A 12,693-nucleotide genomic window follows, 5' to 3' on the forward strand; every position below is an offset into this window, starting at 1 on the left:
GCACTGCAATATTTTACTGCAAATGTGTAATTGTTGACAGCTGGTGTCTACATTGATCCCCGATAGGGCCATATGCAATATCCGGTGCTGTTATATGATAGTGAAACTTTTAATAAAAATAATACATAGAGAAATAAGGAATGAAGAAATAGAGAAGGAGAGAAATTTTATTAAATTTTAAAATCAAATTTTTTATTCTTAATCTAAAAATAATATTTTTTTATTATAAAATAAAATGACGAGTTTTAATAAATAAATTAATATTAAATAATTTTTCGAAAAGAATGAAATCATTTAAATAAAATAATTTTTTTAAACTATATTATTTTCACATAAAAAATTAATGTTTTACAAGATTTTATTTGCTTGTGTTGGTTACCTTTATATTTATATATATATATATATATTTCATTTATTAATGATTTTTATTTAATTATTTCTTTAGATATATCATTTGGAAATGTAAATATGTTTTAGACAAATTTACTGCATTAATAAGAAATCTGAGATTAATAACAAGTTTCATATTTTCACAATGTGATATTAATTAATTGTTCAATAATAAATTTTATATTAATAAGAAGTATGATATTCATAATGATGTTACTGAAAATACTGGTAATAAGATATTTCATTCCCCGTAATGTTTTATTCCGTTCAATTTTTGATAGTATAAATATTGAATTTATTTATTTGATTAATTATTATTCCTAATATATTAATATAGTTTTATTTAACATATATGACTATACAATTATTGTATTTTCTTCTTTTAACGTATTTTTTGAACAACTACGTTAAAACAAGCTGAACGTACTCTCAATCAATCCTATAACTGAAACAATATGAAAGGTCCTCAATTTCCATCGCGGAGGGCAAGCTGTAGGAGGGATATTATTAGGATTACTAGTGGGATATGCTATCAAATTGTAATTCACGCATGCAACAAACATATACATGAGACAATTAATACGTATTACATATTAATGTTAGAATATTATATATGCATGCAGGTTGGATTTTGTTGTTGTCAATAATAACTTGGCCGCCAAAGGCTGGTGGCCTAACAGACATAACTCTCTGCTTCCAAAATAGAGGTTTAGAGTTTGAAACCCTCCTCTTCCGATTCAAGTATATCAATAATAATAATAATAATAATAATAATGACATGACCGATCAACATCTCCTTAGAGCGCTAGCATACTTGACCATCTCTCATTTTTCGGTTAAGGATTCTAGATCATGATTTTTATATACATTGGTTTAATTCTACTTATAATATGTGTTTTTGAATTGTTCAATGCTAGCTACAAGTGGTGCTGAGAAATATATTAATTAATTTATACAAATATATTAATTGATTTTTGGAAACTAGTTGGAGTACGGCCCCCGAAGAAGTCTATCAACCTCAATCAACTTTAGGTAGGAAGTCTATGAAAGACAAAGAAGTCGACGTTAACAAGTTCTGCCCCCAACCTCAATCAACTTTATGAGTCAAACCTCAATCTAAAGTACTCTTCAAATATATATGGATAAAAAACGGTGAGTTGCCGCTTACTCATTAATTATGTAGCATATTTTCTAGACTATAAGAATATTATTAAATTTTTAATAAATATTAATAAGAGCAATATAAATTTATCTCAAAGAACATGTTTCAACCAGATTATACATTATCTAAGTTTATATGATAATAGAAAAATATCAATACCCTGTAAAGATATCATGTTTCTAAAATATGATGTCCCGATGATGGCATCAATATACCACAAAATTATTATATTAAAGATATCACATGTTGTGGACTCAATAATAAATAACATGCTCACATTTAATTTCTAAAACTCATAAATCTTGTGAAGAGCTGGATCTGAGCGAACCAGGTGGATTACAGCGTCTAATCTTCGACAATCTACTACGGTCCAGGAACATCTGTCCTTCATCAAACATTAAAAAAAAAAAAAAGGGTTACATGATCTAAACTTTAAGAAATTAATCAACCTTGTGCGACAGAAGCATCTCTACAACCTGCTTCATGGTGGGTCTATCATCCTTGTCTTCGGCCACGCACTGTAAAGTGACTTTAACCAGAAGTTCCATCGTAGCCATGTCATATTTTCCATCCATGCTGGGTTCTACGATTTCTTCAATCAACGACTCCCTTGAAGCAGCAATTTTATTCATGATTTCCTCCCTCAGTAACGTGACTCGACTCCTATACTTTCTCGCTCCTCTGCATTCAGAGGTATGCATGCCTGAGGGGCTGTTTCCAGTAACCATTTCCAACACAACGACTCCATAACTATAGACATCCACTTTAGAAGTGATGGGAAGATTGTAAACCCATTCAGGAGCCATGTAACCTCTGGTTCCTCTCATCTTAGAGAAGCTTGAACCATCAACCTCACCTCTATTTCGTAGTTTAGACAGGCCAAAATCTGCTATCTTTGGTTGATAGTTTGAGTCCAGGAGTATGTTCTGAGGCTTCACATCGCAATGTAATACCCATTCTAGGCACTCTTCATGCAAATAAGCTAGGCCTTTCGCTGTGCCCACTGCAATTTCAAACCTTTTTTCCCAATCAAGTGTATTTGAACTAAGAATTTTCGCCAAGGATCCAAGCTCCATGTACTCGTACACTAGAAGCCGGTGCTTCCCCTCTGTACAGTATCCCCAGATCTCGATCAAGTTCATGTGATTAAGCCTCCCAACGGTGTTTACTTTTGCTAGGAACTCTGCTTCTCCTTGGGTGGCATCGTTGAGGCGCTTGATTGCAGCTACCCGCTGATCAGGTAGTACTCCTTTGTATACTGCCCCTCCTGCTCCTTGTCCAATCAGTTCCCTGAAACCCTGCGTCGCCCTTTTCAGCTCAGAGAAGGTGAATCTTTTGAATCTAGTTGTCAGGAGGTATTCTTGTGCAGCTGGATCAGAATTTTTACTAGTCCTTGACAAGAAAACAAACACTAGGAAAATGCAAGTAACCTCTACACCACCCAAGATAGTGGCAAACCAAAGCAAAAGCTTCACCGTCTGATTTTCGTAAGTTTTTCTTTGTTGCGTAACTGGTTTGTATAAACATTCTAACCTTTGTTCTTTATCAGGCGGCTTGTTATAAACAAGACCATCTTTGGGTAGCCTTAGATACAAATCTCCTTCGAAACTGGGTGAACGTCGTCTGTTGGCTAGAAGAAACTTGGGGTAACAATCATTGGCACCCGCACCATCCTAATGACCTGTGCTAAATTTAAATTGGAAACCTTTGCAATTACACCGTTTCAGGCATTCTTTTTGGCAGGTTTGTAAGGTAACATTAGGTAGGAAGCCTGAATCAGAACCATAGAACTCGACATGAGCAAGTTGGACAAAGCTAGACTCATCACTTTGATTGCAAGAAAGATTGAATTCTGGTATACACCCATAAGACCAGTCAGTCGGATCTTTCATCTTGAATCCCCGCAAGCAATTGCAGCTCCGACCAGAAGCATGATTATAACTACACAGACTATTGGGTCCACAGATTCCATGAATCCTGCATGGATCCGAGAATGCTTGCCATTTTACAACCCAATCCCTAGTCTCATTCATCTTTTGCAGGCTGTATAATCGCAGGTTGCCGTCAGTATCAAGAGTCAGTCGTCTGTGCAATACCAGAGGAAAATCTGTTGCTCGGAATTCAAACTTGTCAGATGAACAGAAATAGCCCAACGCGTCTAGTACCGCAGCTCTACTATCGTTGTACCTAGACCTTTCGGTTGCTGCAGGGTCAGTCAAGAATGGATAGGGCCAGTAGAGACTGGATATCGTCGGATCTTGGAAAAGCAGGTGGAGGACATTATCATTGTCGAAATATAGTTTATAGTAGCCAGAAGAATAGTCACCTTGGCGTGACTTTGACACTAGGCTTGAAACCCAGGTTAGTGTTTGTCGAGGGAGAAGTGTATCTGTAGGTGAGTCAAAGCTTTGCCAGATGAAACCATTATGAGAGTTATAATGAAGAACGAGATTGCCTGTGTTTAGGAGCTGTAGCTGCAATTGGGAGGTCCGTGATGTGGTCAAGGCTGCCGTTTTAGTCGTCCAAATGATGTTACCAACAGAGTTTCTGAGGATAAGCTTGCCATCTTTCGAAAGTGAGATTGCCGAACCTCTTTCAACAGGATCGTCTCGGTTTGCCATCCAAACGACTGTGGGAACCGAGGATATTGTTAACCATATGGAAAAGCAGAAAGCGTTATCCCCAATGGGGAAAAACCCTGCAGAGAATTCACCACTCGCTGAAACTAACTTGTCGCTTGGTTTCCCGACAGATAGAGATGAGCCTTTGAGAATGTCAAGCACTTTAGATGAAGATAGAGGAGTTTGCAGGAGAAAAAGAAGAAGGAACGTTGAGATATCCATGGGAAATGCAAGAGTTAATTTCCTCGAGATCTTTCTACTTGCTGAAATTTTCTTATACTGCACTTTGAATTCCCACGACAAGAATTTGACCTATTAGTTCCCGTTTGAAGACCCAATTGGTTTGGTCTCATCTCGAAATCTAAATGCTATCCAAATAAAAATATTTTTCTTAATTACTTTTTTATCTAATCCTTACAAATCATTTTAAAAAAATAAAAATTATTATTAATTATTATAATTTTTTTCAAACGTTGATATAAAATATAAAAAATATAAATAAAAATTATATTAAAAAATTATATTATAATAATATTTTAATTTTATAATATTTTTATTTAATTTCTTTTTCTTATTTTATAAAATTTTATAAAACATTTTAACTCAAAATATTTTATTATTATTTATAAATAATTTCATAATTATTATTTATAAACCATTTTATTACTGTTTACGTATTTTTATTATCATCCTATTTTCCCAGCATTTCTTAAGAGTTTGTTCGTACGACTTAGGCATTAATTGCGCATCAATAATTTTTACCGATTGACTCCTCTGCCATGCAAAAGTATCAAATTGTTCAATCAAGGAACAGGGAAGAAATATGATGGGTTCGAGTAAAAACATTTGGATGCGAAGTCGAGCCAACCGTACAGAAAAATTTGAGGTAGTTTCATATCACCACGGCACTCAAACGCACTCTAAAAATATTGTTATTAGATTATATATATATATATATATATATATGTAAATGATACTTTTTATGAATATAAAATAAATTTTAATTTTAATTATTTTATTTATATTAATTTTCATATTAAAATAGTTATTTTTTTATTATATAACAATAAAATAATATAAAATAAATTTAAGTTTGATTATTCACATTAAATCTCTATATTGGATATCAATTTATTTATTATATAGTAATGACTAATTAATAATTTTAAAAATATTTAATTTTTTTTAATTATAAATTTATTTGATTTTATTATATTTTACTATTCTACCTATTATATTTTATTAGTAATATTTATTTTACTATTTTATCATATTTTTCCAGATTTTATTCTACCCAAGATCATTTTTCTGAGTTTGGTAGCTTTTTGCGGGTTGAACATCAAGAGACAGGGAGAGTTACAAAAACAATAAAATAAAAATTTGCTTATTGAACAGTAACTATCAAATTTGTTTTTTCCTTTACATATATTGTAGCTTAAAGTTAAAATATTTGACTATGGATAATCCATTGTAGTAACTTTTATCTCTAAGGGTTGAAAAAGTAACTTTATTTTTACATATGCATTATCCGGTGAGGATGCTCTAATAAATTGATAATGCTAGGTAGAACATATTGGCCATAAATAGGATCCATTCTATTAAGGATATACATTTCTCCCACCTAATTGAGAACTCAAATTTATATATATACTTAAATGGATCTTGATCTTTCTGTATATGAGAGCCAAATCTATATTCTTGAGATCAAAGTCTGATGCTAGTATAAATATTTCAAGCGGTAATGAATATTAAAAGACACACTTGATGTATTTAGCTCTCTCCCACATGAAACCTTCAAGTTGGCACAAGTACATTACAAAATTTCTTCCATATATTTTCATATGTTAGCCGAACCAAATTACAACATTTATTATTATTAGTATAATTAAATTCTTTGATGATACTAAATGCTGATCGATTACTACCACAATATCTATTTAATATTGTCCCTATATATCTCACCCGAGGTATACGATGCATTATTAGTTTACATACAAAATGTGGAGTGAAAGCGACTCCTTCCCCCCTCTCTCTCATAAAAATTCAAGGGTTTTAAATTTGATTTTCACCGGAGAGGGAGGAGGCTTTGACTTCCTCTCTCCTCCCTCTCCTCCTCCTCATCTCTTTCATTCCTCATTCCTTTATTCACTCATCTTGTCTATCAAGATTTCTTTTGTTTAGTTTTATTTTACTTTCTTCAAGGTCGAAAAAGACAGATCTACTGGTTTCTAGCAACTCCCGAGAGACACGCACAGCACAAGCAGATTTACAGACTGAAAATCGTTCGGAGGAAAGTGGTGGTTTTGCGAAAATCACAAACCCGCCGCCCACATCTTCGCGTGGTCCTCACGGGCCACCCCTTCCAACAGTTCTTCTCGACACATGCACCAGATCACTGGACTTGCCACAACCAAACCTTTTAGATCTAATATTTGTGGCTGAAAAGAGACAAATGAGTTGCCTTCATGGGCGGTCACAGATTCTGAAGTCTATCGAAATTTGTCCAAACTGTAATCCATCATTTTTTTGCATTTATCTTACTGCTTTCCATTTGGTTTTCTTATTGTTAATTAAAACAAAAAAGAGTTCGTCTCGGACGTTTGTCTGTAGAGGTTGAGTCATCTCTTTCTATGATGGGTGAGGTTGAGTCTTTGTTTAGACAAAGAGTGTTGTCTCTTAAAAATTTATTTGTAGAGAGTATCAGAAATAGTGAATACCAGATTAGTCACAAAAGAAAATAATGTACTAGTAAAGCTCTAAATACATTACTTTAGTTTATGATATCATGTTTGATATGAAAACATTTCAGAATATGTCTGGTTATCGATGTAAGTTTTTCTAATAAATTAACGATGACAATTTTCTTTAAAAAAAAATCAAATACAAAACATCGTCACATGATGTGTAGTACTCAAAGTTAAAACTCAAAGATGGGCAGCTTAATTGTTTGATATATGGGTAATGCAAGTTCTCTGTGTGTTGATTCTCGTTTAGGCAGATTATATTTTAATAGAAAATATATATTGATACGACTTATTTTTCTAAGCAGGCTGCATATATATATATATATATATATACACACACATACACAAATATTTTACACAGTCTGTTACAGGAACGTGTATGAAGGGTCCTTAATTTCCATCGCAGAGGAAGCTGCAGGAGGGATATTTTTATTAGGGATATTACTAGTGGGGTATGTTATCAAATTGTATTTCACGTATTAGAATATTATATATGCATGCAGGTTGGATTTTTTTGTTGTCAATTATAATGACTTGACCGATCATCATCTCGGCCTTAGAGCTAGCGTACTTGACCATATCTCATCTCATTTTTCAATTAAGGATTCTAGATCATGAATTTTTATATATATTGGTTTCATTCTACTTATAATATGTGTTTTTGAATTGTTCAATGCTAGCTAGAAGTAGTGCTGATCAGAAATATATTAATTAATTTATACAAATATATTAATTTATGTAAATAATCGATTTTTGGAAACTAGTTGGAGTAGCTTTCTTATCATATAATTATATATTTTGGTTCCAAGAATAAATAAATGAAAAATCCAGCATGCAACCAAAGAGATCCATCGTTGGTTGAAGAGAAATAATAACTCATGTTCCATAAATAAGAATATAAGTGATTAATCAAAATAAAAAATAAAATGAGAATAATAACTATTCATGAGATAGAGGAATAAAGTTTTATTTTATTAATATTATATATTTAGTTATATGCATATATATATTTAGTGTAATTTATATAGGGTCATTTAAATATATTTTTAAAATTTTTTTAAAAAAATTAGAAAATTATATTCTAGTATTTTACTGAGTTCAGATATTTATCTTTTTTATAGTCTTTTATTTCAGATTTGTAAATTCAGATTTATTATAAAAATTTAATTTAATTTATTATAAAAATCTAATTTAATGTGACATTGGAGGCAAATTGAGAATTGTGTGAAAGTTTGAAGGGCAAAGTGAAATTTTTTCTTGGAGATATTTTTGTCTTTGTAGGTGAAGAAGCTACACGTGCTCAATTTCCGTCCGATTTAACGCTGATGATAGACGAAAGGGGAGATTGGGAAGTTTTGAAAGTAAGCAGGTCTACTTTGATGCAGTCGTTAGTTTTGAATGAATATTGTGAATTGAATGAAAGTTTGATGAGATAAAGTATAATTAACCCAAGAATTATTTACGTTTAAAACTAAATTATTTTAATAACTGAAAATAAAATCGAATCATCCAAACATAGAAGAATCAAACAGAGAATAATCAAACCGAATCCTGACGTTGACATTTTGGAAGATCATTTTTTAGTCTAAAAATAATATTCGGTTAATCCTTTCAACTCAACAAATTTGACCAACCATATGATCTTAAGTTAAAAATACTATTTATTTATTAAACCCACTACTACATTTTATTTGATACATTAGTTATTCTTTAATTAAAATTTAATTTTAACTAACCTACTACTAATGTTCTAATAGAATCAAGATATTAAGGACAATAAACGCCAAAGACCCTACCCAACAATTTCTTCTTATACGTAACCTTTTGTTTATGGTTTAAAAAAGAATAATGCTACTTGTTCCAATTATGGTTGATCTCGACATAATTAATTTTTATTTAATAATTAAGGAATTATGTTTTTAATGATATTATAAAATATTTATGTTTTTAAAAAAAGTATTTAAAAATATAAAAAAATATTTAATTTTTTCAAAACAATTTGTCAGACTATATCGTGGGTGAGCAAGACTTTTAAAAAAGCATACCATCTGATGGTGTCGGACTTCAGTTGGATGCAATAATTATGGACCTTACGGTACTGTTGACTAACACAATCCTGACCCGAATCATGGTGTACAGCTTGGGCGGTATGCGCAGCTGTCATTGTACCACACTATTTTGTTTTTGCCAGAGAGTTATTGTGTGAACATGACATCTCTTAAAGCTGGACGAAGAAGTTGCAAGGAAATTGCCAAGAAGTTAACGCGGTATTGACTCATTCATTGACTTCACTGAGTCCTCGGGAAAGTTGTCGCGAAGATATATGATTTAAAAACAAATATTTTTTAATTTTTAATTTTTTTATCTAATCGTTATCTAATTATTATAATTTTTTTAAAATTTTAAATAAAATTAAAAAAATAATTTATTTTTTAAATCTAAAAAGAAAATTATATTAAAAAAGTTATATTCTAATATTGTTTTAACTTTAAAATTTTTCTATTCAATTTTTTCTCTCTAATTTTTTAAAATTTCATAAATACTTACTTAAATTATTTCATTATTATGAATAAATTATCTTATTATTATTCATAAATTTTTGATCTGATTTGTATAATATTGAAACGACGAGAACTGAATCAGTTGTGAGCGGGATTAATGCTTCTGCATGGAGCTGGTTTTGAATGTTTCCTCGCTAGTTCTTAATTGACAGGAAAACCTCTACATGACGGCCACCCATTGCATGAGTAGTACTGACAAATTAACCAAAGCAAAAGCCTGACCACTATCTTCTTTTCATAAATGCGTTTAAATATTTTTTTTTAAGACGACCATGGAAATCAGGTGAACGTACGTCGTCTTTAATTTGGCTAGAAGAAGCTTGGGTTATTTACACTTTATCAGCTTGCATTCTTTATAGCAACTCGATCAGTACGTAAGGCAAGATTAGGTGGGAAGTCTATCAAAGCCAAAGAAGTCGACGTTAACAAATTCGATCGGCCCCCAACGTCCTCAATCAACTTTATAAGTCAACCCCAATCTAAAGTCTTCAAATATTTATGGATATAAAACGGTGAGTTGCCGCCTACTCATTATGTAGCATATTTTCTAGACTATAAGAATATTATTAAATTTTTAACAAAAATTAATGAGACTAATATAAATTTATCTCAAAGAACATGTTTCAACCAGATTATACATCATCTAAGTTTACATGATAATAGAAAAATATCAATACACTGTAAAGATATCATGTCTCTAAAATATGATGTCCTGATGGCATCAATATACCACAAAATTATTATATTAAAGATATCACATGTTGTGGACTCAATAATAAATAGCATGCTCACATTTAATTTCTAAAACTCATAAATCGCGTGAATATATGCATAAAGTATTTTCCAAAATATATATGTCACCCATATTGCACCAAAAGACATCTCATCTCTCTTTGAAGTTCATACTGCACTAACTAATGAAAACAAAAAATTGCACTGAATACTCCCCCGTGTACGTACACTCATTTTGAAGGATTTATGTTCACGTTCTCGGCAATAGCCCAAGGTTGAAGTGAAGGTTACAAGGGCGAATATTGCATGGATTTAATATACCTTGAAAAACATCAGGGCCATAGTTTTCTAAATCAAAATGAATCCTTGATACAGAACAGCTGGATCTGAGCGAACCAGATGGATTATAGCGTCTAATCTTCAACAATGATCTACTACGGTCCAGGAACATCTGATCTTCATCAAACACACACACACAAAAAATAAAATAAAAAATATAAAGGAAAAAGAAAGTCGCATCATTTAAACTCCCCAAACTACAATATTAATCAACCTTGTGCGACAGAAGCATCTCTACAACCTGCTTCGAGGTCATGGATACATGAGTGCCCTCCTCTCAATTTTATTGATAACCTCCACTCAAGAGAGGTTGCAGTACCGCTGAAACTATCTCAGAGAACAACCGTTGATGGCTTGCCAACAGAAGCAAGTCATCGACGACCGCCATGTAAGCTAGGCTTGGAGAGGCCCTAGCAGCATATCGGCAAAAACCCTAGCAGAGCAAGTTTCCTTATCGAGCAGAGCAAGTTTCCTTTTTATGATGGGTCTATCATCCTTGTCTTCGGCCACACACTGTAAAGCCACTTTAACCAGAAGTTCCATTGTAGCCATGTCATATTTTCCAGCCATGCAGGGTTCTACGATTTCTTCAATCAACGACTCCCTTGAAGCTGCTTTTTTCTTCATGATTTCCTCCCTCATAAACGTGACTAGCCTCCTATACTCTCTCGCTCCTCTGCTTTCAGAGCTATGCATGCCTGAGGAGCTCTTTGTTGAGTATTGCTCTTTGGAGTCCCACATCAGTAGTCAGTGAGGAAGAGGCAAGACTCATGAGTTATAAATAAGAGGCTTAGCCTCTTAGTTTAAGTGCACCAGTTGAAAGTTTATCTAGTAACTTTTGATTTTAGTTAAATTCCTCTATTAGCCTTTTATAAAAGGGGAAAAGGTGTAACATTAAAATTTTACTAGTGGGGTAGCTTTGTGGGTGTGTTTGGGGTGAGGAGAAAAATTGTGTGATTGTAACAATTTTTCACATAGTGAATTTTCTTCTTTGGATCTGGTGGTTTTTTCTCCTATTTTGGAGTTTCTACGTAAATTTCTTGTGTTGTTATTATTTCTCTATTTTTCTTGTTATTTCTGCAAATGGTAGATTCTAGAGGGGGTGAATTTGGGAGGTCCAAATTTCCAACAATTGGTATCAGAGCCACTAGGTTCTTTTTGTGGGGTGGAGGTTTGGTGTGGTAGTGTGGATACGTACAGTCTAAGGAGGTTCTGTCTAGGAGATTGAAAATTTTAAGTGTGTCCATTGTGGCCCTCCAATCTTTCCTGGGAACTGACTTAGTGAGGTACTATTTATTTTTACAGTAAATTCATTAAAGCAATGTCAGGAAATATGCCTTCAAATCTTGTCAGATTTGAGGTGGAGAAATTTGATGGGAGAATCAATTTTGGCTTGTAGCAAGTACAAGTCAAGGATGTCTTGATTCAATCAGGATTACACAAGGCATTGAAGGGCAGACTAACACCTGAAGTCAGCACTAGTACTAGTGTGACTGGTGAAATGAGCAGATCTAAAATGAGCGATGAAGATTGGGAGGATCTGGATTTGAGAACAGCAAGTGCGATACGTCTGTGCCTAGCCAAAAATGTGCATGGAATATTTACGGCAAAGGAACTCTGGGAAAAACTTGAAGAGTTATATCAGACGAAGGGCGTCTCAAATCATGTGTACCTGAAGGAGCAGTTTCATACACTACGGATGAGTGAAGGTACAACTATTTTAGATCATTTAAGCGTTCTCAATGGCATTGTTGCTGAGCTAGAAGCTATTAGAGTTAAAATTGATGATGAGAATCAAGCCTTGAGACTCATCTGATCTCTTCCACCTTCCTATAAGCACATGAAGCCTATTTTGATACATGGGAAGGAGAAAATAATTTTTTCAGAGGTTAACAATAAAATATTTTCTGAAGAGAGAAGACTAAATAGTGGAAGTAATGTTCCACTTGAAAACTTAGTAATGGTAGCAGCTAGAAATGAGAAGATGAAGAACTCCATGAAGAAGAAAGTAGTCTACTGGGAGTGTGGACAATCTGGGCACGTCAAGAAAAATTGTCCAAGAGCTGGAGCAGATTCGGCAAGTAGCTCCAAGTCAGTAAATAGAGATACTGAAAATGATGTTAAGGTTGTGTCTCTCTCCGTGG

At 33.0% G+C, this 12,693-nt stretch overlaps 1 protein-coding gene across 1 annotated transcript; it reads right to left on the reverse strand.

The window, feature by feature from the left end:
• Positions 1–1,868: 1,868 nt before the first annotated feature.
• Positions 1,869–4,484, reverse strand: LOC122274688 (putative receptor protein kinase ZmPK1). Its single transcript, XM_043083705.1, has 2 exons — positions 3,234–4,484; positions 1,869–3,203 (listed from the first exon to the last, which is right to left on the reverse strand). The coding sequence occupies exons 1-2, from the start codon at positions 4,393–4,395 to the stop codon at positions 1,993–1,995; spliced, it is 2,373 nt and encodes a 790-aa protein (XP_042939639.1). The 5' UTR covers positions 4,396–4,484; the 3' UTR covers positions 1,869–1,992.
• Positions 4,485–12,693: the final 8,209 nt, after the last annotated feature.

Source organism: Carya illinoinensis, chromosome 8, assembly GCF_018687715.1.
Source record: "Carya illinoinensis cultivar Pawnee chromosome 8, C.illinoinensisPawnee_v1, whole genome shotgun sequence".
Classification (NCBI taxonomy): domain Eukaryota; kingdom Viridiplantae; phylum Streptophyta; class Magnoliopsida; order Fagales; family Juglandaceae; genus Carya; species Carya illinoinensis.